Below are 16879 nucleotides of genomic sequence, written 5' to 3'. Positions count from 1 at the left end.
GGTGTCTTAGGTTCAAACCCGAACTGGGACCAATAAATTATTTGGTCCCACATGTAAAAAATTAAAAATAATATCTAGAGTGATAAACAACTGAAATAATAAAGCAACTTCTAATATTTTTCTTTTAGAATTGACAGGTCAATAATGAGGTGAAGATCCGTCCACTATATTTACTTTATTCATCTCACTGATGAACAGTGACTGCCTTTGTGTTTATTTTGCCATCTCTCACTTCTCATTTCCATTTTACCCAGCCACAATAATCAGTGGGAGACCTCAGAGGCTGGAGATTGAAGCTGTCACCTGAACCTCTCTCAAGAATCTCAAGAATCTCTCAAGAACAAGAATCTCTCTCTCAGCAACACAAATGCTAGTAAATTATTGTCTTCCAATCTGATGAAAGCACACGATAATACCTAGAGTCCTTCCTGCTCCAGTCTAGGTAGAGAGACAAGTATCAATCAACAGTTTGGACGTACCTACTCATCTTTATGATTATTTTGCAAACAAAACAAAACTAAACAAAACAAAACACAAAAAAACAAACAAAAAACACAAAAACAAAACAAAACACAAAAACAAAACACACACCAAAACAAAACAAAACAAAACAACACAACACACAAGCAGTCAGCTTATGAAATAGCACTGATGGAAGTATGGGATTTATGTAATAAAAGTTAAACAAATACATCTTATATTTTAGTTTAATAAAAAAGTAACTTTTTCACCAACTTATTCATTTCAAATAAATAAACAAACAAATAAAAACTAGGCGAAATGTAATGTTTTTACAATTTTAAAAACTAAAAATGTACAATTTGTCTCGTCAACACAAATGAAAATTGATTGTTTTTCCAGTCTAATGAAAGCACACGGTAATACCTAGAGTCCTTCCTGCTTCGAGACAAGTATCAATCAACAGTTTGGACATACCTACTCATCTTTAGAATTATTTTGCAAACAAAACTAAACAAAACACAACACACAAAAAAACAACAGAAAAAAACAAAACACAACCAAACTAAGACCAGACAAAAAACAACCAAGCAAACAAAAAACAATCAAACCAAACAAAACAAAACACAAAACAAAACACACACCAAAGCAAAACAAAACAAGCTTATATAATAGCACAAATAGAAGTAACAAAAATGATACAAATACATCTAATATTTTGGTTTAATAAAAAAGTAACTTTTTCACCAACTTATCCATTTCAAATAAATAAATAAACAAACAAATAAAAACTAGGCAAAATGTAATGTTTTGTGATACCAGTGAATCCAGTCATTTTATACTTACCAGAATGGGTCCCACAATATGAGCTGGATTTTCTATAATGAAAAAAAGAGGTGTGTTTTAGCAAGTTATAATGACATCCATCTTTAATATTATACAAGCATGCATTTTAATTGTAAACCCACCTTGTCCTGGAGCACCGGCCCTCCTCTCCGCGGATTCAACCCGGCTGTGGTGATGGTAGCTCCGTTTTCCCAATATGCCAAGCGGGCCATGGCTGGGAAGAGAGGACAGCAGGCGTCGTGGGGGCTGCACCTGTAGACCAGGGGTGCGGTGAGGCCGCTGAACATGAGTTGCTGGACGAGACTCTGAAATGACAGCAGATTCAGTGTGATCCGAGAGTTACATCCCAGTGGATAGGATACAGCTCTAATGTTGTGTGGCTCACCAAGGTACTGCAAGACGCTGGTCAGGGTGCTCCTCGGGGAGGATTTGGGCTTCATAGGTCGCCCTGTCATGCCCTCTGACACCCGGATCATATCTATTCATCGACGGGCAGTACAGAACAGACAAACGGAGATAGAAGCAAGTCAAAGAGCAAGAAAGAGACATTCACACTTAGATACCAACATGAGGCAAACTGAACAGGCTGGCTTGATGGATGTTGCGGTGATAGACCAACCCTGCGGGTGACTAATCTTTCTGACCAGACAACCATTTTCATGGGAGCAGCAAGTAGAGTCAAATCTCATTTTCTCCACTGTTCGTTCTATAGGCCCTTGTGAACATAACTTATTCCTGCTGAACTCCGGAGTATTGATCTGACCGCAATGAACCCGTTACAATCACTCCAACTTTCTTCGGTTCGTTTAAAATTCATTAAAACTCCAAAAGGAGTCAGAAGTTGTTTAAAAGCATTCTCTACAGGCAGTTCTTCTTGATGTCTTGGAGAGAAACTGTCTTGAAGATGTACTGATAAAACTTCAGGTTTTTTGTTTTGTTTTGTTTTTTTACCTCTTCAACAATATATCGAATGTAAAAAAAAAAAAAAAAACATTGCTGAACTGAGTGATGCATTATCTTCTGACACAAAATCCATTCATTAAATTGAATGAAACCTGTGCCTTAAGGGGGTTGCTGAAAGAGTGGTTCTCCTTTAGTTTTGTGTTTAGAGTTTTCTTCACCTTTGAATCCTCATGACTGCGAATGTGTTTTATTAAACTCTCATTATTCATATTTACATTTGTATGTCACATTTCGATGGGGTAAACTTGATTATTCCATGGTTTTCATGCACGGTCTCTGATGGGCAGGCAAGCTGTTGAACATAACCTGGTTAGCCAGCATGTTGAATGAGGTTGGAAAGAGGAAAAACAAATGTAATGTTGCATTCACAGCAGCTTCTTATGAGTGTGTGCATGTAAACACAAGTCATGAAGGCACGGCAGGAGCCGATGGAGCTCATGCTGTCCGAGATTTCACACGATTGACGCTCTGCTCGGCCTCTCGGTGTACGTGCAACAGTGATGGACAGGTACACGAGACACATGAAACTACAAGGACTCAGATAGGATGGTTTCAGCCATGGTTTTATTTGTGTTTTGGTTACCCACAAGACATTCACACAAAGAAAAATAAAAGAGAGAGAGACAAACCAAAAAGCATGCCCCCACCCGGGTCCCTCGTGCTTCAGGACACAGATGTCAGAACAACTTCTTATGGCTGGGGATACATACAGACATGTCTGGGGTGGAGACAGGGGTGGAATGGAAGCATAGAATGGAGGTTTCGCATGATGGGAGGCGGGAGATGCAAAACTGAGAGGAACGTGTGATTGGACAGATGTAGAGCAGGTGTTTGCCTCTCTTTCCCTGTTGATGCGAGCTCTCCCTGTAAAACTGACCTATTTACAAGTGCCTGTCAAGAGGAAACAGCTGTCCTCGGAGCAAAGGCTGGCAACCATGATCTGTAAACTCATCTTTGGGCTTGTTTTCAAAGCTTGTCGCATATTTTTGAGGTTTTTAGTTTGTGATTTATTTGAAAAATATAAGAGATGCATCCCAGCAAGCAATGGCCATCATTTCACAGTCTCGGTTAACTATAGACCCGATATAGTCCGGCTATAAGTAACCCACTTCTAGCCAAAATAACCTTGAATTTGGTTACATGTCGTTTTTGCCAAAATAACTTATGAGATATAGGATATTCCATCATGTAAGCAAAGTCAACAGTGATTACAAGGTGTTTCATTTCTTTGACATGTTCTATGCGTAGCCTGTGCGTCTATTCTTGGGCTATGGTTAGACGTCTATACAATTTTCAGCCTCGTTTTAGGGCGGCTATTAGATGTCTTTTAAACGCAAAATTGCTTGCTGGGATGTTTCCCTTTCATTCCAACTTAGTATTTCATTGATTAAAGTCAACTTGCATGCGCTCTATGACAAATAATTAATCAGTAACTATTTAAGGCCCTCAAAAATCTTGAATTATTGCATAAACCGCATACCATTCTCTTTGAAGAATGGTCTAGTGCCATTTCTGCTTTCTGTGCCAACGTAACACTTCCCAAGGCACAAAGTCCTAATCAATTGACACCACTGAACCAACTTCCTCAGCATTTAAAATTGGCTGTTTGATAAATTACAGACTAGTGTGCAAACTCTTAAAGAGGGCAAACTTCAAATTTGATAAATCAGAAGAACAGAAGCAAATAGACTAATGTACTGTATGTCTACTCTTGTTCCAATTGCATGACTCAGTGTTTTGTAAATGACTTCTTCCAACTTATTGAACATCTAATTAATTAGATCATAAACTGCACCAATGATGAGACTGATAGTCCATCATCTTTGCATTACTGAATAGCACAACAGAAGAGTTAACACTTCATCATCTCATTACATACATGCCTCTAAACAGCCTGTCAGTGTTAGCTACCGAAAGACTGATTGGCTGCGAACATAATAGCAAATCAATTAGCTATTTCATATCATAGTACATATATATATTGTTTTGTACACCATTCTGCTACAATAAAATAGACATTTTCCCCTTAGACATTAACATTCTCTCGGGTACAATCAGTGATGAAACTCTCTATATTCAGAGGCTGAGTAGAAATGGCAAAAATTAAAGCTGAGACATCAACGCATATACACTAACCAACATTCCACACTGAGAAGGTACATATCTTCATAGATTATTCTGACAGGGACTTTATTTAGACTACAAATCTTGGCACGCACCATTAAGAAATCTTGTACTTTCGTCTGTTGATGTAACAGATAATCGTAATAATTAATTTGATCTCAGTCAAAAAAAAAAAAAAAAAAAGTATTATTGCACACTTTATAATGGATAAACAAATGAAATTTCAAAAGGCCAAAAGGAAAATGCAAAAACATGTATATGTTGAATGTGTGTACTTCCTAGTACTAATTGTATGGTTAGGTTTGACCATGAGGTTATGCATAAAATCTTCTGAAAATAAACTAACCAATTATAAAAAAAAAGATCCTTGGTCGACATTAGAGGGGGTTTGTTCAGTGCAAAAGCAAAGAGATCCTTCTGCTACAACCAACTGTCCTGAGAACGTCCCAACACGTTCGCCTTTAAAGGTCATAAAGACGTTTTGACCAGTCTAATAGTGACCATTTACAAATATATTTACATATTACACACTAAAATCCTATACTGCGTCAATCCAACTCTGAAACTGAATTTATATTAAAATCCTCCCAAAAAAATAACTGTAAGAAACAAAAATATATCCAATTTCCTTCAATAGTAGCGCCAAGCATTATAAACACTAACATGAGTGCAGGGAATGATATTGAGGGGGGAAAGAATGTAAAACCAAAACAGCTTATCTTTCTTAAGAGGAAAAAAGGAGAAAGCACATTGTTAAAAAATAAAAAAATAAGTACCTTTAAACAACAGCTCACCTAGTCATATATATATATATATAGTCTTTCAAGTCTCTCATTGAAGCTTTTAATAAATATAAGGCTCAGACTATGATATGCATTTAATTTCAAGTATAATTACAATGTAAGGTGAAGCAAGCATAATAGAGCATCTTGTCAGTCTTTTTGTGTAATGTGTGCATACAAAACTCTCTTCAACAAACTGAGAGAAGTGCTAAAAATGTGCTTATGTTCAATTTAAACAACATCGTAATACCCTTAAACCAAATCAATACGGTTGGTGGGGAAAAAAGTGAATTTGAACTGAAAAGATGATTGAAACGCAAAATATGGAGGACAGGCAGTCTTTATTGGAAATGGGGTGGGGAGAATACAAAAACCAAAATAAAATATAATAACAATAATTATAATAATAATAATAATAAAAACAGTACAAGACAGGAAGATGGAGGGGAGGAATGACAGCGAGATGTGGACAGGTGTGGTCGGGGAACAGAGCGGGTGGGACAGTGTAGGTGGGTGTGTGTGCGCGTTTGCACGCGAGGCTGAAGTTAGGAATTTAAAGAGCTCTTACACTCCGCCTTTATGGCACCACAGTTAATGGGCACAAAGGGGCGGCGCGCGGCCCGGCGCAGCCTGATGAGATCGCGGCACATGTGACGCGCCAGCTTGGTGAGGCGCGTGGCCTGCAGGAGGAACGCCTGCTTGGTCTTCATTGAGGATTTGGGGCTGCCGCTGTTCCTCATTGGAACCATGTGGGAAGACTGACGGGCGCCATGGCCACGAGAACGAATCTCCTATGGAGAGACAGACAAGGAAATTAAGGATTGCTATAGGATAAACAATGTAAAGTGGGACAGTGATAAAACAACAGAAAGCGAGAGGGAGAATATAATGGCTTTCTTAAAATTTAATTCTGTCATTAATTACTGGCCCCCAAGATGAATATCAATTATTTTATATTGGCTCGCTCTCAAGATTATTGGCTCCCAAGATGAATATCAACTATTTTATATGATGATGACACTATGGTAACACTTTTCAATATGGTTATATACAACAACAAAAGAAAAATTTGACTTTCCCATTCATTAATTTAGGTTAATGTTCATTTCTATATTACAAATACATTTACATTTCAAGTTGCAAAATTGTATATTTTATGAACAAACATGAAATAATGAACAGTAGAATAGCAGTGTAAAACATTAACCAAGTATTTTACTCGGCTTGCTGAAATATTTTATTCTGATTTGTCAATTGCAGATAACAGTACATGACCCCTATACATACACTACCGTTCAAAAGCATGAGGTCAGTACGATTTTTTTATGGTTTTGAAAGAAGTCTTTAATGGTTATCAAGGCAGCATTTATTTGATCAAAAATACAGTAATATTGTAAAATATTACAATTTAAAATAACTTTTCTCTCTCTCTCTATATATATATATATATATATAAATATATTAGGGCTGTCAAATGATTAATCGTGATTAATCACATCCAAAATAAAAGGTTTTTTTACATAATATATGTGGGTGCACTGTGTATAATTATTTTATATATATAAATACACACACATGCTTGTATATATTTAAGAAATATTTTCATGTATATACTGTATATAGATTTATATATAATTTATATTATATATAAATATAAATATTTGATATATAAATAATATTTTATTCTTAAATATACATGCATGTGTGTGTATTTATATATATACAAAATAATTATACACAGTGCACCCACATATATTATTAGGGTGTCTAGAGATATAAACAAGTTAAATTTAAGACTTTTTAAGACCTTTTTAATGCCACTTTGAATAAAATTTAAGACCAAACCTGTGATGAAAATACACATTCTATTACATGCGTATATGTAATATTTAAATGTTTAACTTAAGTAATTGAAGTAATTTAATATGAACTGCTTCAATGTATGAATCAATATGAATCAATGTAACATTTGTAATCGTGAGAAGATTCAGCAAAATAGCTCCCGTCATGTTGTTACTTAACTATATGATATTTAATAAACAAAAAACTAAACATTGAGTTTTTACTGTAGTATGTTTTATCTTCTGTGAGTTTTTTTATGTGTGCTGTTATGCTCATTTGTTTTGATTTCTCGCTATAAAATCTCTCACAGAGACAGGCAGCGAGTCTCAACAGCGCTACCAGAAATACATTATCAATCGCTGTTTATCAGGGACGTGCAGAGAGTTCCTCAGGGGCTCAAATGTAAAAAGGGGCATATATATATATATATATATACAGTATATATATATATATATATATATATATATATATATATATATATAAAATATATGTACCGGCCAAAAGTTTGGACACTAATGTTTTTGAAAGAAGCCTTTTATGCTCATCAAGGCTGCATTTATTTTATCTAAAATACAGAAAAAACTGTAATATTGTGAAATATTTCCACAATTTATAATATACTTATAACCTTTGATACTTTTTTCAGGATTCTGAGTTAAAAAAAGAAAAATTTATTTAAAATAGAAATATTTTGTACCAATATACACGACCGTTCAAAAGTTTGGGGTCAGTAATATTTTTTTTCTTTAAAAAAATTAAAATAAATAATGGGCTATTTTTTGATATGTGCTAAATTGATCAAAAGTGACAGTAAAGACTTTCTATTTTAATTAAATACTGTTCTTTTAAACTTTTTATTCATCAATGAATCCTGAAAAAAGTATCACAGGTTAAAAAAAACTGTTTCTGACATTCTGAAAAATCATGTGACACTGAAGACTGGAGTTATGGCTGTTGAAAATCCAGCTTTGTATCACAGAAATAAATGATATTTTTAAAATAGAAAAACATTTTAAATGGTAATAATATTTTTCTGTATTTTTGATCAAACAAATGCAGGCTTGATCACATAAGAGACTACACACAATAGGCCTGTAGGTCGCGCCTGTGTTTCATTTAACCAACTATGATAGTTTGATTAAATGGTAAACGCATCAATATACATAGACTAAATAAAAAGTGACTTTAATACTAGACCTACTTACCAGTAATGTGACTTTTGGTGCTGGTTTTGTGCAGTGCTTTGTAGTCAATTAACATCCATTGTTTAATTCAGATCACTTCATAAATGTTAATTCGTTTGTCCATCTATTTTCAAACGATTTATGAATGACTGGAAAATGACCGCTCCACTTCACATTGTCTAATGAAATTTTTAACTTCTTGTGCCAGATAACGATTGGTCGGTGTATTATACATTACAAACAGGCTTCAATGAATTCTGTAATATTTTTAATTGAATCGACGCACTACCTTTTATTATATAAAAAAAAAAAAAAACGTTTTGTTCATTCCTTCCTGCCGTCGAGCAATATACTCACTGAAATAACTATATTTGGCTCGAGAACATCAGTTCCCGAGCAGACTGTGGAATACCTATGTTTACACTAGTGCATTGTCATTTTAAAACACATAACTTTTGCTACGGTTACGCCTGCCGTCCATACATTAGCCTACTCCAGAGTTTTAGACCCTCGTCCGAAGCAAGACACAACAAACTTGACGCAAGTGACGCAACCCATAGCAACGCATTGCGGCAACGACACCTCAGATTGACAGAAACGTAAAAATAAACGTGAATTTTCCCGCTTCGATGCTTCACTGGTTATTTGACGGACATTGGGTCCGTCACACTGGAGAAATGTTAGCGGTAATGTGACCAGAAATATTTAAGACCCATCGAATCTGAATTTAAGACATTTTAATACTTTTTAAGGCCTTTTATTAGGAAAACTTTATTTAAGACTTTAAGACTTTTTAAGGACCCGCGGCCACCCTGATTATGTAAAAAAAACTTTTATTTTGGATGTGATTAATCGTGATTGATTATTTGACAGCCCTAATATATATATATATATATATATATATATATATATATTTTTTTTTTTTTTTTTTTTTTTTTTTTTAAATGTAATTTATTCCTGTGATGGCAAAGCTGTATTGTCAGCAGTCATTACTCTAGTCTTCGGTGTCTCACAATCCTTCAGAAATCATTCTCATATTATGGGTTGGAGAAGAAACTCCGATGCATCACGATTCTCTATTCAATGATTCTGAGACTATCAGAAAAAAAGAAAAGTAGTTTTGTTTTTTTTACCGCAGATGAGCGATGGCAGTGTGCTCTAGAAACAGCCATAGTCTGCTTGCTGCCAATTTCACACACACAAAAACCCTTAAACAAGTATATAGACGAATTAGAAGGGCAATCACAGGCTTCATTGCACAGTAAATGCAGTGTAAAAAATGCTTTGCCTAATGTTACGCTTAAAATTAACAGACTCGTCCGCCAACATTTCATTGTTTTCCCTTTAAAATTGATTGTTTTCCCCTCATTTATGCCGCTTGGAATGCAGTAGGCCTATATATATATATTAAAAACACAAATCTCACTTACTAACAGACGGCTGCTTTCAAGTGCGCTTTGTGAAGAGCGCTCATGGCATGTGGCTGTGTGTGACTGCGTATTTAAGTGGTTAAACACTTGCATCTGTGAGGTGCTTAAAGATTCCCACCCTCACCTAATATGCAGATTTCATATTATTATCAATGTGGAAACCATGATACTTCGTTTTTAGGATTCTTTTATAAATAGAAAGTTCAAAAGAACAGCATTTATTTGAACTAGTCTTCTGTAATATTGTAAATGTCTTTACTGTCACTTTTGATCAATTTAATACATCCTTGCTAAGTAAATATACTTTCTTTCAAAAAAATTAAAAAATACTTACTGACCCCAAACTTTTGAACGGTATATATACTGTATGCACCTCAATGCAGATCCAAACTGAGAGCAGTACTTACATTGGGTGCAGGGCTCGGAGGCGTTTTTTCCTCTACCCCCTCAGCTCTGCTTGGCATCTTCAGGCCACCATACTTTTTCCAGTACATCCAGCAGGACACACACAGGCGACACTGCATGTTTGGAGGACCCCAAGAGTACCACTGAGCAGACTGTGCACCTGTCAACAGAGAAGAATGAAATGAAAGAAATAAAAATGCAGGTCTAACTACGCCTGGTGGGTCATATTCTCTAGGAAAATCTCCTTCCTATTCAATTCATTCTGTATAACTAAGTCTGTCTAGAGGAACACTTAACTTTAATGGAAACCTAATTGCAAACAGAAAAGAAATATAACGCGATGTCCTACAACACAATGAAAGGATTAGGTGTCGAAAGGGATTAAAATCCTTTTATGCTCCCCAATGTGAGTTCATTACTAAAAAGCAATATTGACCCAGACTAATCATTGCTGATCGCATGGATTGTGACGCTTCAGCTTTGATTGATCAGATTGGAAGATAAAAGGGTGAAAATGCAGTATCCAGCCCCATTGATTACAGGAGGCGTGACATGTCCTTCGGGAAAAGCAGTAAATTGATTGGATGGCTGTGTTGACTGTAATTAGGCGAAGAGGGTCCTTACTCACCAAAACAGCTCTCACACGCGCGTCCGCCTCCGGCTGTGTGGAAACTGCCTGTGCCTGCTGCACCGTTCACAGTTGCCATTTTGCCGTTACTGACGGAGATCTGGTTAGGGTTGGGTTTATTACTGTGATAAGAAAAGCAAATTACATTTCACACAATAATATTTTACAGCAGGTTTATAAACATGCAAAATCGAAATCTGAGCGCAAGTGATCACTGGAGATGCATTTGAGACTGATCCTAATATCAGACGTAAACATGACTATTTAAATCATGCGAATGGTGTACAGGTCTTTGAAATGCAGATGTTTTAAAGATGTCCACACTCACTATGTGGGGATGTAGACTTGCTTCAGCTTGCTCTCTGCTTCAGCTGCCTTCAGTCGTTTCTGTACAAAGTCATAAACATTCAGCACTAAGCGAGATCGAGAACAGTCAGAGCAAACAGAGAAAGAGATTTCCAGATTATTAGTGTTTCTTCTATTAAAGCACAGCAAAACTTTTCAAGAATTTAAGCGCTGCTCACCTGCTGAACGTATCTGTCTGTGGTTTTCCACATGTAATAATACTCAATGATGCTGGTCAGTGACTTCCAAGGAAGCTGAAATAAAACAGGTCATTTAAAATGTCAGAAAGAAGGTGCCATTCTGAAGATACAGCTCATCTTGCATTAATTCGTTAAATAGGCGGAATTAATGGAATATTTAGTCTGAGCGTGGCATGTCTGGAATCACATGTAGACACGCATGATTATTCATGAGCACCTGCTGAGCGCAAGGAAATGTGCATTAAACGGTCGCAAAGAATTTAAGAAATCTTAATTTAAAGCTGTCCGAGCCCCCACTTTTGGCCCGCATCTATGCGAGGGTGAGCAGAGCATAAAAATGAACACAAAGGTGTTCCGTGCCGACAGCTGGTGTTATGAAGAACATTTAGATTAACATCCTGAGGTGCTGCTATGTATTTTTAGTTGCTGGTTTCTCTGCCTTCCTTTCGGTTTTCTGAACCCGATAATGAATAAGGATGAGAATCATTAGAGTACAGTTCTTCTCTATGAATTCAGGTTCTGTTATGCTGTTATGAATCTTAACTGTTATGCTTAAGTTGTGCTTTAGAAAAATGACAATTAAAATAGTTTAAACCAAATAAAATTAAGTTTTATAAAACAATGTCATTACAAATGTTTAATCCAAAAATTCAGAGGAAATGTAACTTTTTTATACATTGTCAATGTGAGACAATCACTGATAACTTTTTATCTTTAGTAAATTTCATTCTGGAAATGAGGTGACAACATGCATTTTGGTAGGTTGTCAGTGTTAAAAAGGTAAAATCATTATAATAGCTTATTACTACAGTTTAACACAATTTCATGAGGCAACAATTATACAACAATTAGGCCGCTTGAACTTTAATGCCATATATCCTGTGTAACTTCTAATCCACATGTACAGAATTAATGCAGAATCAGCCAGACAAGCTCGATTAGGTATTTGAACCCTGCAGGGGTGATAATAAATGTTCAACACCATCCATTTCTATCTATTAATCACGGCACAAATCAATCACCATCAATGACTGCTTTAAGACAGAAAGGGAAAGAGAAAACCTGACATTTAAACCACCCTACCAAGTCAATCTCTAATGGACTATTTGGTGTTTGTGAACCAGTAGTTCTTACTGTGTGCAACAAAGTGGCTCAGTAGAAGAGCAGTTGTTTTTCATTCCATTTTGAGAAGTAAAGCCCCAGAGTAAAAATCCAATTTCTCAGTACAATAGAAAACAGCTTTTCCTTGTGTTCACACCCCAATACCAAAGCTTTCACTCCATTCCCTATACAAATAAGTACTCTTGTCTCTGAATGAGCAGATCAAATGTTCTCAGTTAGGTCAAGAAGAAACACACTCCAAATCCAATCCTTTCAGCTGCTCCAATCTTCCCATCGCTTCAGCCGAACATCATGTCTTCACCTCATCTCTGCTGCAACTCCTCCATCCTATCATTTGAAGTGACATTCTTTGCTTTTGCTCCACTACATCTTTTTTTTCCAACAGTGCCACATACTGTATAACAACCCTGTTTAAACTGTTCTTCTTTTCCCCTATAGCAGTGGTTCCCAAACTGGGGTACGTGATGTGACAGAGGAGGTACCCACACAAAATGCTGAGTTTTTCCGTTCATTTAATTCTACCCCTCCTTAAAATAACAATAAAACCGAGCATGTATTTCCAACAGGCAAAATGCCGCAAACAGTCAAATACAGCATCCAATCAAATTACCTCAAGTTTGCGGTCAAAACTGACTGCATCCACACAAGCAATGTGCATATGATAGGTTGCGTGCGGAGTATGCTGCCTAAGCAAATCAAGCTACATTACTGCCGTTCTGGGCTGTGTATAGAGATCGATTTATCGACTCAAGCTTTCGTCGAAACAAAAACATACCACAAAAACATTTTAAATGTTGATAATATATTATACAAGCAAGAACGGAATTTTTCCCAAATATCCACACGACTGCAAAAGTTACATTGATTGTATACAACAGGTCAACAAACAAAACGGTATTATTAAGTGCTGTACATTTTAGACAGTATTGTCAGTTTTTTTTTGCATTATTTTGCAACACAATAATAGTTCCAATGAAAGCCACTGCAGAACTGCAACACACAGCGGTGTTTCGTGAACGAATCTGTGGCTTTGAATGTATTGTGAGGATCAATGATTAATGATTAGTTAGCTAGAAAAAACTCGAGAAGAGCATTTTGCTAAATATATATACCTTTGTATTACATATTCATTATATTTTTACTTAACCTGTTAGTGATGTCTTCATTATTTAATGTATGTTTGAATAAATCTGTTGTGAAAACAAGTTATTACAGTTTATTGTCGTTTAAATGTTTATATTTCACCAACAAACTGGAATTGTGTTATAAAAACGTTTATATAAAAATTGCATTATGTGCAATTTAAATGTTTGTACAGCTCAATTTTAGCTATTTGACTGTTGATTATTAATAAGTTTGATTAATTAATTGATCATTAATTTATAACTTATAACTTATTTTCGGTTTTCGGCCAAGTGGATCCTGAATTTTTGGTTTCGGCCCAGAATTTACATTTCAATGCATTCTTAATTAAAATATAAAACATTTATTTCAAATTGTAATAATATTTCACATTACTTTTTTGTTTTGTATTTCTGATCAAATAAATGCAGCCTTGGTGAGCATAAGAGACTTCTTTCAAAAACATTACTGTTATTGACCCCAAACTTTGCAACAGTAGTGTATGCAATGTGAAAAAATAAAGATTATTTGAGTAAGTTTTACAAGAAAATACTATTTCAGTCTTTCCACTTCAAAATGTCACTTAATTCAATGCGTTACTTGCAGTTTCTTTGTAATTATTTGTCAAATAAGATTTTTTTTGGACGGATTCAGAATCATTTGAAAAAGAACTGATGCATCAGTGAATGAATTCTTCCCCCACTCCAACTTTCTGTGCATACTCACAAAGTCTTGCCGGATATCGTTGAAGTCTTTGCCGTATTTCTCCAGCGCCTCCTCGAACAAGTTTGCCTCTGACGAGCTCCACTCTTCCATCTCATCCCGGCACAGCACGGGCCCTCCTTGAGGAACGAGCACGCTCAGAGCGCTGGAGAGGTCATAGCCGTGCCGATGCAGGGTGTCCATAGCATGGAACTTAAAGAGAACCAGATAGGGAGAGAATTAATCAGGCTTTACACATCTCCAGTGGATATACAGAGACAGATGGTGCTGATGGGATGGGTACCAGTGTGATGTCTCGTGAGGCTGCTGCGGCACTCATGTGTAAGCTGGGCTGTCTGACGGAGCTGCTGCAGTCCAAAGCTCGAGCAAAAGTACCAACCGCTCTGCACACAGATCACCAGATTCATCATGCAAATTTGATGAAAAAAAAAAATGACACAGTTTCCAGTATCTTCTACAGCAGTAGTTCTCAACTGGCAGGTCACGACCCCAAAAAACAGGTTGCATATACAAACGATCCAATTGTTTGGTGCAAATTTATCTGTAGGGCTGGGCATCAATACAGATTTTATTCCAATTCATAAGCTCTCAATTCAATTTGAGTATATTTCAGTTATAGTATCAATTTTGCCTCCAAGAATCGAATCAAATGAAGATTGTGATTAATCCGAATGAAATCCCTCCTCCCCCTTTTTTTTCAGCCCTATTAATTAAAGTTGCTTTGCAGAGGCTCGCCATGTTAGAGTCCAAAAAGTTGGAATGTTTCGTCTCTTCCTCAAAAGCCATGAACAAAACAATACAAGGTTTAAAAAAAACGAGACTCAATACATGGAAGAACATGGCTTGGAAGAAGATTTACTGGCTTGAAACCATCAAAATTCAAAAGACATTTAGAAACCAAACAAACTTTTTTTTTCTCAAAAGAAAACAAATCATCAATATATAATTAATGTAATATTACTTAAATTTTAGTGTTTGGTTTTATAAACATTCGTGTGGGTACTATAGAATTTTGTCCAAATGTAAAATCTTCACCTTGAAGGAAAACAGTTAAGAACCACTGTTTGAAAGGTCACTGATTCATTGTGAAGCGTTGATTTATAAATATGGCATAGATGTAGAAAGCATCCAAAGACATACCGAGCAACCACAAGAAACTGGTCAATCTGTTTGTTGGTCAGTGGACACTCTGGGTCCCACATCTTCATCTCCATTTTAGACTGGTCTCTGTCATCAGGTTCTCCTAAAGAGAAATTTTCTTTCATCAGAGCTGGCTGTGTAAAACCAGTGGGTAAAATCTGCCATCCACAAATCTGTCAAGAGAACCCAGGCAACTTGTTCCCGTGGCAACGATGGGAATTAACACGTAAATCAAACCTGCCGTTCGGTAATGAAGGAAGACAGCCTGCTTAGCAAGATCATGAAGAATGATGATGATGACAGGTATTATCATCATCAGCCCACCAGCCTGTCATTCGAATGAAGAGCAAGGCACTTAATCCTGCGTTGCGTAAATGCTGAACTATGAATCGTTTTGGATGAGAAAAAAAAAAGTACGCAAAACGGGAAGGTCAGAATCCATGAAATCTCATTTCTTACAGTTTAACTATATCATTTAAATCTAAAACCTAGACATCTAAATCTAGAACTGAAAAGTGCTTCGCTCACACCGGCCTCTCATTAAAGATAATAGGAGCTGTCGACTGGACATTTTTGTAAGTTTGTGAGAGTGGAGCAAGGTCACAGACTTACAGTTGGAGTCATAGTGGGGGTCTCAGACTGACAGAAGAGCAATTTCACACTTGACTGGTGGAACACGGCGATACTGTAAATGTGAGGTTTTTCTTGTGATGCAGCGGTGCTCACGATCCAAACTCATTGTGACATTTGACACTGCAAATAAGCAACACAACAACCCAACGAGACTACTATTTCCAGAGGGAACAAACAGCTCAAACACAAAATAATCCCCTCCCAGTCCCCAAACAAAAGCCGCTTTTCCACCGGTGGGCCAAACGTTTCAAAGAACGTTAAGGTACGGTTCCAGTTATGTTCCGACTTGAGCCTGGTACGGCACGGCACAATTACAAACCGTTCTCGGTCCGGAATTCTCAGTACGGTTGGCTAATCACGCTGAACCGTGCTGGTAGAATGCGTGTAGTGACGTCGCCACTCATGACTGGTCACTTGTTTGTTGCCAGGCTACCAGTTTCTCTCCAGCTGGCTAGGCGTGTTTTTTGAGCGACGTAAACCCAAATTAATAATACAATTAAAAGAAATATCTGATTATCCGAAATAACACGGTCGCCATTTAAATCTCATATCGTCTATAAACTCTTGCGTTACCAAGGCAATGACTGACATATTTGTATTACATTCCAAAGAGCTCGTTTATCAGGCCCACAGTGGAACATGAAACCATATCCGGCAGGGCCAGATCGGCACGGTTAAGCACCGAGAACAGTTTGGTCCGACGGTGGAAAAGCAGCTAAAGACACCTTCCAAAAAAAAAAAAAAACATTGAGTCTCAATGTAACTCATTCTGAAATCTAGTCTAGTTTAAAGGCCCAGATACACCAAACTGGCATTGAACTAGCAGACTGTGGTTTTGCCTCAGGTCAACTGTGTCCAGGTTAAAAAGTTGTGCTTGAACACACAAGGACTACAGAACTATGGGGTTAGATTTCGGTCACAATTCTGCGCG

At 36.7% G+C, this 16879-nt stretch overlaps 1 protein-coding gene across 4 annotated transcripts in view; it reads right to left on the bottom strand.

Annotated features, from left to right (window-relative positions):
- Nucleotides 1–16879, bottom strand: part of mta3 (metastasis associated 1 family, member 3) — a 39197-nt gene that overhangs the window by 6248 nt on the left and 16070 nt on the right. For all 4 annotated transcript variants that reach the window (XM_056255611.1, XM_056255608.1, XM_056255609.1 and 1 more), the window contains exons 7-17: nt 15316–15418; nt 14459–14558; nt 14179–14367; nt 11188–11262; nt 10992–11050; nt 10664–10785; nt 10038–10195; nt 5743–5965; nt 1691–1783; nt 1428–1610; nt 1306–1337 (exon numbers count right to left, since the gene is read on the bottom strand). In XM_056255611.1, the coding sequence (XP_056111586.1) occupies nt 1306–1337; nt 1428–1610; nt 1691–1783; nt 5743–5965; nt 10038–10195; nt 10664–10785; nt 10992–11050; nt 11188–11262; nt 14179–14367; nt 14459–14558; nt 15316–15418 (1337 nt within the window). The remainder of the gene's footprint in view (nt 1–1305; nt 1338–1427; nt 1611–1690; nt 1784–5742; nt 5966–10037; nt 10196–10663; nt 10786–10991; nt 11051–11187; nt 11263–14178; nt 14368–14458; nt 14559–15315; nt 15419–16879) is intronic.

Source organism: Rhinichthys klamathensis, unplaced genomic scaffold, assembly GCF_029890125.1.
Source record: "Rhinichthys klamathensis goyatoka isolate OS25496 unplaced genomic scaffold, OSU_Roscu_1.1 h1tg000121l_1, whole genome shotgun sequence".
Lineage (NCBI taxonomy): Eukaryota > Metazoa > Chordata > Actinopteri > Cypriniformes > Leuciscidae > Rhinichthys > Rhinichthys klamathensis.
Note: the sequence above shows the minus strand (reverse complement) of the source record. Positions and strands in the feature narration are given on the sequence as shown.